Genomic DNA, 16,155 nt, shown 5'->3' with positions numbered 1-16,155 from the left:
CCAAAGAGCTGTCCAAAGACACCAGAGACAAATTTGTACAACTCCAAATGGCTGGAAAGGGCTACGGAGAAATTGCCAAACAGCTTAGTAAAAAAAAGGTCCACTGTTGGAGCAATCATTAGAAAATGGAAGAAGCTAAACATGACGGTCAACGTCAATCGGAGTGGAGCCCCATGCAAGATATCACCTCGTGGGGTCTCACTCATCCTGAGAAAGGTGCGGAATCTGCCCAGGACTACACGACAGGACTTGGTCAATGACCTGAAAGGAGCTGGGACCACAGTTTCCAAAGTGACTGTTAGTAATACACTAAGACGTCATGGATTGAAATCATGCATGGCACGGAAAGTTCCCCGGCTTACCCAATGACCATTTGGATGATACAGAGGAGTCATGAGAGAAAGATTTGTGGTCAGATGAGACCAAAATTGAACTTTTTGGTCATAATTCCACGAACCGTGTTTGGAGGAAGACGAATGTTGAGTTCCATTCCAAGAACACCATCCCTACTGTGAAGCATGGGGGTGGTACCATCATGCTTTGGGAGTGTTTTTCTGCACATGGGACAGGACAAATGCCCTGTATTAAAGAGAGGATGACCGCGGCCATGTATTGTGAGATTTTGGGGAACAATCTCTTTCCCTCAGTCAGAGCATTGAAGATGGGTCGTGGCTGGGTCTTTCTACATGACAATGACCCAAAGCACACAACCAGGAAAACCAAGGAGTGGCTCTGTAAGAAGCATATCAAGGTTCTGGCGTGGCCTAGCCAGTCTCCAGACCTAAATCCAATAGAAAATCTTTGGATGGAGCTGAAACTCTGTGTTTCTCAGCGACAGCCCAGAAACCTGTCTGATCTAGAAAAGATCTGTGTGGAGGAGTGAGCCAAAAACCCTCCTGCAGTGTGTGCAAACCTGGTGAACAACTACAGGAAACGTTTGACCTAAGTAATTGCAAACAAAGGCTACTGTACCAAAGATTAACATTGATTTTCTCAGGTGTTCAAATACTTATTTGCAGCAGTATCCCACAAATAAATCAGTAAAAAAAAAATCATACATTAGGATTTCTGGATTTTCTTTTTAGATTATCCCTCTCGAAGTTGAAATGCACCAATGATGAACATTTCAGATCCCTCCATAATTTCTAAGTGGGACAACTTGCAGTATAGCAAGGTGTTGAAATACTTATTTTCTTCACTGTATTGTTTGTTCTGTCAACAATATTGTTTTTTCTATGAAGTATTTTACGTAATCAAACACTACCTATACAAGTTTCAAATACTATGATGATGATTAATATGACAACGGCAATTACATCTATAAAACATTCGCTCAAAATAAAAATCCAAAACAACAACAGAAAATACGTTGCAAAAAAAGGCGGTGTGGAGGACGACTGTTTAGAACTTTTGTCGGGAACCTATGGTATGTGAGCCATATCTGGCTCTTTTGATGGCTTCATATGACTTGTACAATATAACAAAATACTGTACATGTTGCTTCTGTCACAGAGGCAACGCAAATGAGGCAGACACTAGTAGGGTTGCCGTAGTTTGCTGTCCAATATGGTTCACAAAAGAAATTAATGGACTGATGCTTCTCTGTGAACAAGAGCCCCATCCTATGTTTTCACAGCATCCTACATCAGAAGGCGCTTTGTGCTTAGATGCGTGGCGATGAGCTCGGTGAGATGATGTCGTTGGTCATTCATTTGGGTGGTACACTTTATTATTGCACAAGCTTTAAATGATCCCCAGTTTAAAAGACTGCTGGACAACGTTGGAAAAATTATTCTTGTCTTCTTCTGCACAGTAATGTGCGTTGGTTGTCAAGAGGGAAGGTCTGAGTGAAATACGGATTTTTCGTGAAATGGAAAACATTGAGCATTCTGAATTAGCCAACACTGAGTGGCTCCTGAAATTCTCATGGACATGACTGAACATCTCAAAAAGCTCAATGTGAACATGCAAGGCTTTGGAAATACAGCCTTATCTCTTCAAGAAGCAGTGGTTGGATATGAGAAAAAGATATAACTCCATCAAAGAGATTGAAACAGGTCGTTGAGAACACTTTGAACAACTTTGAAAATTTAAAGATGCATGTGCAACAAGTGACTGTATCAACATTTTGGTGAATTTTGTGAGCACACATCTTTTTAAGTTCATCATCCACATGAGTCTGCACTGGAAAGAGCTGTGGTGAGTTACCTCCCTGGTGTCTCCATTAGAGATTTTGAGCTACAATTTGTCGACCTGAAGGCTTTAGACATGTGGGTGAATAAGTTCAAGTCACTGAATGAAGATTTGGAAAGACTTGCACGACAGCAAGCATTGTTGGCGAGCGAACATAATTGGGGAGAAATTAAAAAAAATTCAACATGCAGACCAACTGATTGTGAAAACTTGGAACACACTTCTCAGCGTGAGTATTGCTGTATTGACAATGTTTGGCTCACCAATATACTTGAATTTAGTTTAAAAAATATTGTATGGGTCATTTGGAATTACATTTTAAAGTATTTTGCATTTATAACTCGCTCAACCCAAAATGTTCCTGAACCCTGAGTTACAGTGTCTCCCTCACACTTCTGAGGTTCAGGGTTCAAATCGCCTGTGTGGGGGTTGCATGTTCTCCTCGTGCCAGGTTGGGTCTTCTCCGGGCAGTCCAGTATCCTCCCGCATCCCAAAAACATGCATGGTATGTTAATTTAAGACTAAATTGACCATAAGTGCGAATGTGAGTGGAAATAGTTGTCTGTTATACTATGTGCCCTGCGATTAGCTGGCAACCAGTTCAGGATATACCCCGCTTCCCACCCGAAGATAGCTGTAATGGCTGCAGAACTCCTTGCGACCCTTGTGAGGATAAGTGGCTCAGGAAATGGATGGACAGATATTTCAAAAACATATTAATCAGTCTAATGCCTAATGCTGGATTTTAAGTCGGAATGAAGATTAATCAGTGGGTTGTGTGAGATCAGGTACACACAATCGGCCGTTTTTTATGACAATAGTGGCTCTCCCTCATCTTGTACGCCAAACGCCAGACAAGCTAACATTTTATAAGATTATCCTATAATATTGTCACCCTAGAAGCATCGAAGACTGAATATGTAATAAAGGTTCGTAAATGAAAACAAAAATGTCTTACCCAAGGTCATTTTATGTAAAAAAGTGGGTTTCCCCTGATGGCAAGAAGTACTGTCAAAAGCAAGTCATTTTTTAGGACCAACACTTTTTTACAAAGCTCTCCACTCCAGCACCTTCAGAAACATTGTTGCTTATTCAGAAGTGTTCTTTGGTCTTGTGAGATCATGTGTGATCACAAAAGACTTCGAGATTGGCAGATAAACAGAATCTTTATGTATGAGGTGCAGAGACACACGACGGCCAAAACTGTTGAATGTCCAATTTTTTAATCTTTATATTTGGGGTCTGTAGTGGATAGCACCTCTTTTAAGAAAAAATCTTTATGTGTACCAGGCCTTAGCTTGTGCTTGACAAGCCTTCTCAGCGGGAGAGTACATGTGAAGTGCCTCGGAACATAGAGATCTGATATCAGGTGAGGGACATAATGGAATAAAATTAAGGCTTTGTGATGCTGGAACGTGGATACTGAGTGATTGGAGATCAGTTCAATCAATATCCACCAATGTTTGGAATGGCAGACAGCAGGAAGCCAACACAGTGTTTATAGGCTTGGTGAAGCATCTCACCACAAATATGTCCAGGTCAGACCCCATTTGTCTGACTGCTATTAATTAAGAAGTGTGGAAAAAGTACGTAAGTTTGAAATGACAGCTGGTTTCTAATGAGGAGAGGATGTTTATAGTCAAAGATGCTAGTGAGACATGTAGAGTAGCTTAGCATGAGATCTCACATTCACAGAAACAGCTCCTTTCTCCTTGCTATAATGATGCAGTCGAAAAGAAAAGAAACATGTAAAAGGGGTCTGCACTACAAACTCCTGTATTAGCAGGCTTTGTGTTACCTGTAGGGGATGAAGACCTAAAATGAGCCAAGGACCACAGTCAGGACTCCCTGACCTGCATTCAGATATAAACAGGACGTTGCCTACAGGAAGAAAACTGAAAAGGATTTGTGCAACACTTACACGTGACATTTATACAGAACTGCTAATTCCTACAGCAGTCCATTTGGTATTACCCAGTTTGAAAACACAAAACACAAGGTGGTATATTTGTGTGCTGAAAGAAACCGTTTATTTCTGAGCGCTGCTAAAAAGTGTCCGCTACCACCATAGATGAACCTTTTTGTCTCTGCTTTTGCTCTTGGATGTTGATCAAAGCACCAGGTCCGGACCGAAAACCATCTGCAGGAGGACCTGTTGGCAGCATTTGATGTTGATTGTGCTTTTTCAATTCGTATTCATTTCCGGACTTACAAAAACTACATAAAGAAACGTCTTGAAGCACAACTCAACCAAAGTTTTGACTAAACTTCTTGGTTTCACCTGAATCCTACTTAATTCAGCAACTGCGTTGAATTAATTTGGTGAGAAAGATGAGGAGTAATTGATTTTACTAGTTTAGTGGAATGTATAACTTCGAAGGTGTAAAATAGGACAGACTAAATAATTTCTTCCATTTTTAAATTCGAGTATGTTCAATGGTCAGATCACTAAAGAGAGCAATACCCAATACACAAGAGCGCGACGAACAAATAAATAAATAAAAACAAAATATTAAAAGTCCTACTCACTATTATGCTGAATGTAATAATTGTAATTAGTAGGAGCCCCTAGTTTGTACACTTACATCTTATGGATGGCCAGTCCCATCTTTGGGTCATGAGAAACAATGACACCTTAAGTCTGCTACTTATGTTCGGTTGACCCCGTGACTTAGCATTCGTCACAGTCTGCAAAATATTTGCCTTCACAAACATCGGGTGTTGGATATGGAGCAGAGGTATTCAGTGTTTTTTGAGACATTTTGAAAGCTTATTTACCTCATTTGCAAGCCTTTCAGATTTGAGAATTGTCCACAGCAATAACTGTATTTTATTCAGACTGATAATCAGACTCTCTGATGATCAAAAAAAAAGTTCCGTCTCGCTGTTGTGCCTGGTATCAAAAATCCCAAAGACCTGTATCGGTCCGCAGCCTGGTGGTTGGGGACCGACAAGCTATGAGATTGAGAAAAGGTAAAGGAAGTTGCAGAGCTCTGTATGGAAATCAAGAGCCTTAAGAAACGGCTCTATCCTCTAAAAATCTGGTTGAACTGGGGTGGTAGGATGAAAAAGTTGAAGTTGGAAGCGGAAGTAGGCCAAACAGGAAGTGATTTAATGTCCAGAAAGACACTTGTTTTCTCTCTGCCGCTTTCCTGTTGTGCTCTGATAGGGACTTCCTCTCTACATTGGAGGTGGATGTGGGTGTCATCTGTTCATCCATACCACCCACTCCCACCCACCAAAGCGCACGGAAATATCATTCTTCTTTCATACATCTCAATAACGGAGTCGTTGAACACCTTTGAGTTCTATAGTAGTGCACGTCCTTTAGTAGAACTATTTAAATTTCCAGGCATTGAACTGAGGCTTTTATCTGTGAACATTTGACGTTAATGACTGTCTAAGCATCCAATCCATACTATCTGCATACTTCGTGTTGATGTATTTACATGAACACTGGACATATTGAACTCAAAGAAATGACCAATTGCCTAGTGTGTCGAGAAAATGGGCCTCAGCATTGAATCACGGCAAAAGCAGGATGATCTCTTTCCGTCTGCCTCGGTATCTCGGTGACCAACTCCCTTCCTATGTGCCAAAACACACGGTCACACACCCACACACATGCACTAACACACGCGACCTACCTACCAACGTCCTATGTTACTCATTCTACACATCTATTGGACCTCTACAAAGCCTGTCGTCCTCTCTATCAGACACACACACGCACACACACACACACACACACACACACAGATGGAGGAAGCTCTGCCTGTGTCTGCCGAGGATATGAAATGTAGTGATGGCACATTAACGACAGGTTCCGTGACAGCAGTATGCATCAGCCTCACTGAACAAAGCACGTCCATTTTTTAATTCATTGTGGATTGTGTATGTGAAACAATGGCCCTCAGCCTCACTGGGGATTAGAAGAGGGTGAGAAAGGTGAGTTTGTCAGTGGCAGTTTTTGTGTTTGAAACTGTGACTGATCTCCTGGGTTCTGTTGGACTTGTGGATTCAAAATATCACCATGGCGCAACATCCGCTGTTTTTCAGGTAACCAAAAACAAAAGGGAAAGCCACAATGGAAAAATAAAGGCTATTTGGATGCAGTGGGTCAGAATGCTAACATAACTTCCAGGCTCTAGAAAATAAATACATTTCATCAAACAATTGTGTGAAACGATAATACATAGAACTGTTCAATTTTTAAGTTCCTTATATTAGACGTTTAGCATTTTCCATTTCTATTTTTATTACTTGGTATTGTGTCTGTTTTAGTTTTCTACGAGAATACACCAGGGACTTGTTGTGTAAAAAATGTATTGCTATTTCACTTCATACAAAATGTACATCTTCCATATGAAGTTTACTGTTTACTGTCCCTATTTATAGCACTGCATTATGACTAAACATTATCTACTGTAGTTTGACATCATATACTATATTGTAAGTAGGGGTGTGTAATCCAAATCATTTTCTCTCCCTTCGCTGATAGAAAACCAATTGACAAAGATATTATTCAGAATGAGTTTTGCGATTTATTTTTTTTCCCCCCTCTTGGATTTGCTTTATTTCTCTTGATACCAAATACGTTTTTGTTAAAAGAGTATGAAAAAAAAAAAAAATGAGCCGTCAATCCGCATGGCTTAGCTGCTCCATGTCTGTTGTCGCCGCACTCACGCCTGCTCTCTCAAACACAGTTGCATAGCTGACGCAAGGAGACCACTGCAAAAAAAAAATTCCAACATGCCGATAAATAAATGTTTTACAATGTATCAGGTTATTTGGGAATATTCAGCGTGATTGACCCTGAGATTGTCTTCCACCGGGTTCCGTTCTTGTCATATGGATAATCATGAGAAAAAAATTCTGCTCATGTTGTCAGTTTCTCAGTGGGGATTGAAGTCACGTTTCAGTTTTGAAAAATTGTCCCTAGAGACGTCGGAAAAGCCACTAACTTGGGAACACTGACGCCCCCCCAACCCCTCTCTCTCTCTCTCTCCTCTCTCTCTCTCTCTCTCTCTCTCTGTGCGTGTTCAAAGCCCTGTTTCAGTGCAAGCTAAATAAGAATTAATTTAAATGATCAAATTGATTAATTATCCAATTTCAGAAGAGGTCGGCTGTTAGATTGACAAAATCTACCGAGTTGTACAGAATGTATTATTTTGGTGTCTTAAATATTTATTGCTTATAATGTAATTTTAAATAGTTGATGTGAGAGTTCTCAATGCTCTAAACCAACAGGGATGATGGAACATAAAATAGTTCCCGCAAAGTCAGGAGCATAAAAATGTCTTGGTAAAATGAAGGGTGCTAAGCCAACTATTGATTATTCCGCCCCCCCATCGGGTTTATGATTCCAATTAAAATTCATTAAATGTAGGATTCTTCGTCATTCATCCAGTCGTACAGAAAGCTATCTTGGGCCCAACCTTGGTATTCCTCACAGCCCGTGTGATCTATGCTAATAGGGTCCACTCATGCAGCACAGCTAGTCTTAATGAAAAACCTTTGGCTGGTGATCAGTGGTATTGATCAGGTTGAGCCACACTTTAAACAGGGCTAATTGATCAATCCCCATTGCTTGCGGTGGATTAATGGAACGTGACGACTGCTTCTCCCAACACGAGCATGTGTGCTTGTGTGTGTGTGTTATTGTGTAAGATATAAACATGTCCAGGTATCAGTACATGATTGGACTTTATGTGCACAAATCCAAAGAATTTGTGCATGTGTTAATGGACTGTTTTTCAAATGTTTAGTCATATTTTAGTTTGTTTTTTTTTCATCTCCAAAGTTAACATGTTTTTTTCATGATGTTATTACTATTTTTTACCACACATACGGAGGATAACAAAGTCGACATTTGATCTCTCATATTTACATCCTAAGCAGAGCATTTTCAGGACAAATTTCAAACAAGAAACAAGGTTATTGAGGCACAGAATGTTTTGACTAGGTGTCACAATGTCAAATGTTTAATTGCAGCGGGATAAGAAGCTTATTCTATCATGCCGCATAGTGTATACCGTATCAGTTTACCTCTTGGGAAAATTGCAAGTGTACCGCCAGTTGCAAAGATGACATGACACCACCAGCCCCCTGCCAGGAAGCACATGAGGCACATGGGCCAAAACAGGAAACCCCCAAAACACTCCTGACACATACACACATTCATGCACCGCCCATCAAATAACTGAATGACTCGCCAGCCCCTGGAGTATGTGTGTGTGTGTGTGTGTGCGTATTTGGGGTGTCTTAAAGTGGTCGATCCAGCTGGCCTGTCACGGCTCTCCCAATCGCGTGTGAACAAACACTGAAACACTCAACAGGCTTCAAAGGTCAAGCGGGGTGACTTTATCTGGACAAAACCAGGAATATTGTTTTGCTCCATTGCAAAAATCTGTCCATTTCTTCACAAGTTACAATGTTTTTCATTTGCATAAACAAAGAACTGATATAGTATGAAACAAAAACAAAACTTTTATGAATATTAGGGAAACAGTTTATTATTTACTGCAAATGTTTTGTCCTTGGAAAAAAAAAATCATGTCACTTGGAAATTAACCTAAACTTTGGAGAAAAAAATGTAGGCGCCCACAGTATCCTCTGCCTGATGTCTTCTAAATAATGCATTTGTACATTGTGAATCAGAATATTTACTTGCTAAAGAAAGTCTTTTATCGTGTTAAAAAAAGCACATATACTCACGTTGTGGAAAAGTGACTAAACTTACACAACATCTAAACATCGACTTAGCTTTAATTGCAAGGCAAACTCCTTAAAGGTAAAATCCGCACAATGTAGCATATAACATTGCTTGCCTTCAATATTTATTTAACCTTGACCAAATAACCTGCCAGCTCTCCTACCCTCCCATCCTCTGGTTGATTTACCGCATTTTGCAGAATGGGACCATACTTCCATCCACTAACCTCTGGTGTGAACTTAATTGTGTATACTCAAGTATTGAGTTTCAGGCCGTGGCTGGATGGCGTGAAGCTCAAAGAGAAACAGACGCTGTGAACTTGACAATGAGTGAAAAGGAGATAGAGTGGAAGAGAAATCGAGAGACAAGGACCACCCAACATCTGAGAAGAAACAACAAAGATGGATGGAGAGTAAAGTCAGACTCATTCACTTTGGAGGTAGGACCGTCTGACATTGTTATGTAGCAGTTGTTTGGGAATGAAGCACACACACACACACACACACACACACACACACACACACACACACACACACACACACACACAAAATAAAAATAAAAATCATAGTGACAATTGTTTAAACGATTTTTGAAAAAATTAAAAATAATTTCAAAACATTTTAATATATTTGAGATTAATCTCATTTGGTGGAAGAGTGTATTTTTCCTATTGTTAAAACCTTTAATCTTTTTTTTATATATAAAACAGTCCTATAGTACCTCATAATAATAGTAACGGAATCGGTATGAATAGTCTTTTACCTTGAGAAGTACTTTATAAAACCACTGAACAATAATGGTCCTTAATTGGGTTGCCTGAATTAGCAAGGCAAATTATCTATCGGTAACAAATAATATTCTTTAGCTTTTAAAATGAATCAAAATGAACCTATAACTAAATACAGAACAACAACAATACCATTGCAAATAGAGTAGACTGTATTAATGAAATCACAATTGTTAAACAGTCTGTAATGCAGTAGTAAACGATGCATGGATGATGTAGTACCGATATTGATCACGAGGGGGACATGGAGACAAATGCCATGGAAACCAGAGGCTTGTGTGCAAATGACAGAGATTGAGCAAGAAGGATGAATGAATTGGTTGACTATTATATGGTGTCTCGTGATTTCATTATTTCAGACTTATCAAGTCACTGAAATTACGGCTTTTTGATGTAGAAGTGCATTTTAATTAACATACAACCTGTTGAGACACGCTAACCAAAGGTTTAGATACACTTTCTCATACGATTAAGGAGAAATTGTTTGCAAACATTTGACTCATGCTAATGTTACTATATTAAAGTACAGTATAGTATACAGTACATAATCAGATTGAGTTAATCTTAAATATACATATTAATTTAGTGTGTAACAATTTTAATGTTTTGGGGGTTTTCGTTTCAACTTTTGCCCAGTTCAAATGGTAGTGAATCCTAAATAAATCCACACTCAGCGGAATCGAATTAAAAGCAAATGCATCTGGCTGAACAACTTTTTTGAAATCCCAAACTTGTGACTGTGTTTTATCTCAGTGGTTTGAACACACGGCCTGACTTGAGTCTGTTTCTGTCCAATGGTTAAAGATCAAATTCACTTGTTCTCACTTGATAACACCACCTCCACCCCTACTCCCACCCCCTAAAAAAAACGATCCAAACAATTTGGCAACACAAACATTCCAAGTCCCATTGCAAGGGACTACATTACATGTAGTACATTTGTGAAGGGAGTCAGTTACCTTTCTATGCAGACGAGTGCCTGTAACACTTTGGGTGGAGAAATTGGACTCCCTTGGAACACAAGGAATGGGCAGCTGAGCTGGAGACAGACACAGACATGCACATAGTGTTAAATCAATTTAAAGTCAATTAAAGTCAATTTTTTTCTGGGGTAACCCTATCAGCATAAGGTTTTAGGAACCATAAAAAGAAAAAAACTTCAAAAGTCAAACAAACGTAAAATAAAAATCCTACACAAACCAAACAAACAATTGAATTTCATTTCGGAATCCTAGTTCTTAACGATTAAAAAAAATAAATATATAGGATTCATTTATGAAATTCCCTGTTCCAGTTTTCCTCTGTGTCCAGGTGCATTGAAGTATCCAGTTGTGAATTCACTGACCACAGCTGAAGAGAGAATAACTGGGGGTGCCTGCTGGTGAGCAATCAACTGAGCGCAAGTGAGAACCCAAGACAAGCATGGCTCAATCCACTTTTCAGACGTGCAGCTGATGCTCTTATATGGAGATGCACACATTGCCTGAGTAAGTATTACTAGGAAGTAAAAGAGGATCAAGGAATGCCCTTGATCCTCTTGTAGTCAGCACAAGGATTCACTTTCACATCATTTTGTGACACAATTTCGGTATCATTTGCAACTGCAGTGTGTTCAGGGCTCTTGCGGTCTACTTTTTTCCCTATATTTGTGGCAAATATCTTATTTTCTACCACAATTTGCAATCTCACTTGTATTGCTAATAAGGATTGCTCCAGCCGAGAGCTAGCTCCTGCTGCTACCTCTTCCACTTGTATACATAGGTAGAATGATTTTTATGATTTTGGGGGTTGATTTTAGGGGTATAGTATACACACATTATGGTAATTATAAAATGTATCACATTAATCATGTATTAATGCAGATTACTCGCATTTATTTTGACTGCACATGCTCCTTTACCTTAACCGTGGATCGTTACATGAAAGGTGGCGAAGGTGTTGTAAGATAAGCAATTAAATCCACACTTATGCCAGTGCAAAGATAAATTAAGAGATTCCAACCCACATGCACGGTGCCAAACTTTGCTTAGGAAAAAAAATACAATTAATCACCCTGATAGGACATAAGATAACACAACGGTAATTTGCATGTATTACAGCACTGGACAATCTTTTCATCAAAGCACTACAACTATCATTTCAAAGCAAAATGGCCCCGTCACACCATGACGTTCTGGTCAACGTTCTCTGAACATTTCAATCGTTCTATTTTTCAGCGTTCTCAAATGAGGATGACACATCTGGCGTGTGATTAACGTGTGTCTTAACACCTGACTAATGTGTGTCTAACGCACGAGAAGCATGTAACAGCGACCAAATACGATACCCCTAAAAACCATTAGCGCGTACTAATGTGTCACTGGCGCGCGACGAGCGATTTGTCAATTTTAGACGAGCGTGTTAAGTGTGTGACTAAATGGGTGAATAACGACAGAATAGCGTTTTGCTGGCGTGTAATTTTTACAGTGGAACGGTAATGAAAACATTGGAAATTTCATACTCACTTCAGTTGTTCTAGTGAGTTTGAACAGTCAGCATCATGCCGCCTAGACAAAAAAAAGGTGGGGTGCGGACTGCAAGTACGAATGCAAAGCATCGGTTTATATACCCATATTCATGGACGTACGGGAAATGCACGAATGACGCTCAATGGACGCCAAAGGACGTTCGTTTGACTTTAGTTACACGCTGTGTGCGCTAGGGGATTGTTCAGTGGTCCTTGACAGGTCGCCAGTGAGTCGTTCACTGCAAAGCAAACGATTAAGTAACAACCAGGTAAAGCTCGAGTTACGACTGACTAACGACAGCCAAACGCGTGCAACGCTCGGCGAACCTTAGTAAAACGTTCCACGAACCTTCTTCAGCATTTAAAATTAGACGTTGATGAACGCTTGTCTCGGTGACAACTTTTGTGCATGTTTTTTTCTGGACCGGTGTTCTCGCCGATTCCCAGCGATCATTGACGTTCACTAGCGTTCAAACAACGCTCTTCTGGCGCTATCCCGGCGACCATAGGCGACTACCAACGTTTCCTCAAATGCTATAGAACGCTGACCAGAACGTCATGGTGTGACGGGGCCAAAACATTTTTGAGGCAGCCACCAGCAAAAGCTGTACTGGTACATCAACAGTATCGGATGACAAAAAATGCTGGTGGATGTATTTGTGGGAATGTTGTCAACGTAAGTACCATAGATAAATAAAGCAACACTTTTGCAAAATGGATGACCACATACATAAATATGTAAATAGTTTTTTAAAATGCATTTTAAATACTATAAATATTAACTGTGATTAATCAAAATTCAAAACTGACTAAAGTGACTAAAAAAGAATCATTTTTCTACAGCCCTAGAAATAACTAGAATATTTTGTTTTTTGAATGAAATTTAACGTCCTAAGTTGAATAATTGCTCAAGTAAATTTAGGAAATATGACCAGCTGTGCTCCTTTACCTGTACATGTTCAACCTTTTAGTAATACTGTATGTCAATCATTACACTCAGACACGCACACACACACACACACACACACACACACACACACACACACACTCTCTCTCTTATATATATATATCTTGTATATGTACACACACAAGAGGACTCTGCATCTTTTTCCACAATTAAAAAAAATGATGTGTACCATCATTGCCAGATTACAAACCTTTTATTGCTTTGTAACTGTTCTTGCAATGTCTTTATGTCTCTAAAGTATTCTCTGTCAATTGACTGTCTGTTGTCGTAGTCAAGTGGCTCCAACTACCAGACACAAATTTCTTTTGACATATTTGACAAAATAAAGATGATTCTGATACACAGACATGTATATTTTTGGGACAAAAAGGTATCTTCTAGAAATTGAGAAAAAGTATAAAAAAGGCATAGGACATAAAAGGTAAAATGTCTTCAGGCAAATGACCATTTAATTTTATTTGGTAATGTCACCAATTTGAAATGGTGCCAATAGATTTATGGTACGCGACGTATCGCTGACATCAAATCATCCGCCCAATTTGCCTGAACTGCCTGCATCGCCTGTCGCGTCTGCTCTCAAACGGGCTCTCTGTGTCAGGATTAATCTCCTTGGCGGACAGTTGATCTGAAGATGGGAGGGGCAACGTCAACTACTTCCAAAACTAATTTCACTGTGTCACTGCATGACATCCCCGCCCACAAGCCGAAATACTGCAAAATATCTTTATCGCTCCCTATCTCATCTGCATGTGAGAACCCATCAGGGTGGGGGGCAAGGCAAAGGGAGAAAGGTCAGCACATCAGTCTGAGGTGAAAGAGCTTCTCTTTAAAAAGGTAGGGGAGAATAGCAGGGAGTTACCGAGTAACATTGGCAGTAGGGTGCCTGGGGGCGGGGTTTGTACAGTTGTCTAGTTATTGGTTGTTAGCCAAAAGTTCATCATATGCTGCGGTGTTGGCAGACAGCCACCCAGTGCAAATCAGTCACAGTTTTGTTGGTTTCAAATCTTCATGTGTCGCTTTTAATTGTCTCTTAATTAAGATCAAACTCAACACAGACATCACAGTCACACTTGGAATGGCCGTTTTGTGGCCAAAACACGCTAGAGGGTTTCTTGCAACAACAAAAGCCGGTAGTCAAACATGTACATCCAATTCAGAAACAAATAGATCTTGTTGGCGGCTGGCATGAAGCAGACAGCTTTTAATAGAGTCAAGCTCACTGCGGTGCGTTTGGGACCATCTGTCCGGTCCATTGTGTTACTCTTTGAAAGCGCATCGAGTGACAGCTGAGGTGTGGGGTCCAATGAAGACCTCAGCCAGACTATTTCTTTCTCTGCCTGTCATACAGGTCTTCCTTCTGTCTTATTTTCATTTAATTTCATTTTTCTTCAACATAGAGTCCCTAATCATTGTGTAGTCTTAGTTGGAACTAGTCTCTTGGCCTCGATTTCCATCAGTACAAGTCACAATTCTTCAGATCAGTCTAGACTGGAGTTATATACTGTAAAGAGGGATAGTGGATTGAATCCCCAGTGTTTTGTACATACAATACTGTGTTGTCGTTTAAATGTTACCAGTAAATAAAAATTTTACAAAAATATTTGAGCTGGGGGCGGCACGCTGGGTCAGCTAGACTCACAGTTCTGAGGTCCCAGGTTCAATCCCGGACCCGCAAGTGTGGAGTTGGCATGTTCTCCCCGTGCCTGCGTGGGTTTTCCCCTGACACTCCAGTTTCCTCCCACATCCCAAAAACATGCAACATTAATTGGACACTCTAAATTGCCCCTTGGTGTCATTATGAGTGCGGCTGTTTGTCTCGATGTGCCCTGCGATTAGCTGGCAAACAGTTCAGGGTGTACCCCGCCTCCTGCCCGTTGAGAGCTGGGATAGGCTCCAGCACTCAGCGACCCTTGTGAGGATAAGTATCTAAGAAAATGGATTGATAGATTTGAGTTGGGGATCTACAGTATCCCTAAAACCTACAGTACTGTAATACTGTCAAAGACCATGTAGCATTTTTAATTCAGTAAACTAACAATAGACATTGGCAGCCCCCCCCCCCCCAAACAACCTAAATATAATGTTGGTAGTTCATAGTTTGAGGGGTACATTGGAATTTAGAGGTGGGAGGTGAAAACTTGGTTCAGGAAGTTTTCACTCCTTTCTTCCTCGTGCGCCTCTGGCCTCTCCAACTTCAAGTCAGCGGCTGAAATAAGCCAGATGCAGGCAAGATAATCACCACCTAATAAGAGGTTATATTGAAAGCAGCTTGGTGTTTATAGCCTACATGTTAAAGAAGGGAATGCAGATACACATGTGCCTTGAAGGTGGGGGTGGTGGGGGGGGGGGAATCAACTTCAAATAACATAACCACAAAGTTGGGGCAGGTGTAATTACCATCTATCATGACATACTTAAAAGGAGACCAGATCATTTGTGACAAACGCAACTAGACTCATCCACACACAAGATCAATTTTCCTTATTCCAGTATTCCTTCACTAGTAGTTTGAAAAAGTGTTCAGATAACATACTCATATGTAATATTAATGTTTATTAGTAAAAGACAGGATGTTGTGTAGAAGGTTAGTGTCTGTTGAGAGCTGTGGTCCCGTGCCAGTGTTATTCATTTACAAATGCTGTTCAAAGGGTACATCATATTTCACAAAATAATTTTTGATTGATACAGTAACTATAAGGGATCATCAGTCTTGATGAATCAAACACCTCGATCATTGTGCAACAAATCGAAACTGCCACAAGGTCAATATTTGATGCCGTATTCAAATACTGTAATTGACTGAAGCAAATTTGACACTTGTAAATTACATCATGGGTTGAGAGTGGTTTACTAATCTCAAAAACTATATTAGCTCTGGCAAAATTTTTAAAGGTTAAAAAACTATTTGCTCCATTCATTGTATCTTTGTAAGATTTTTGAAGTATAGCTTGTACCCAATGCAACAATTTTCATCATCAAAATAGCTG

General features: G+C 40.0%; 1 protein-coding gene across 8 annotated transcripts in view; it reads right to left on the bottom strand.

The window, feature by feature from the left end:
• LOC133503388 (adhesion G protein-coupled receptor E3) overlaps positions 1-16,155 on the bottom strand; it is a 98,129-nt gene that overhangs the window by 7,619 nt on the left and 74,355 nt on the right. For 6 of the 8 annotated variants that reach the window (XM_061824972.1, XM_061824976.1, XM_061824973.1 and 3 more), the window contains one exon: positions 10,655-10,734. The exons of 1 other annotated variant lie outside the window; for it this stretch is intronic. In XM_061824972.1, coding sequence (XP_061680956.1) covers positions 10,655-10,734 — 80 coding nt within the window. Of the gene's footprint in view, positions 1-9,195; positions 9,291-10,654; positions 10,735-16,155 lie in introns of those variants that run through there. One more of the 8 variants, XM_061824977.1, reaches the window with a different exon arrangement.

Source organism: Syngnathoides biaculeatus, chromosome 7 (assembly GCF_019802595.1).
Source record: "Syngnathoides biaculeatus isolate LvHL_M chromosome 7, ASM1980259v1, whole genome shotgun sequence".
In the NCBI taxonomy this organism is placed as follows: domain Eukaryota; kingdom Metazoa; phylum Chordata; class Actinopteri; order Syngnathiformes; family Syngnathidae; genus Syngnathoides; species Syngnathoides biaculeatus.
This window is presented reverse-complemented; position numbering and strand designations above follow the sequence as displayed.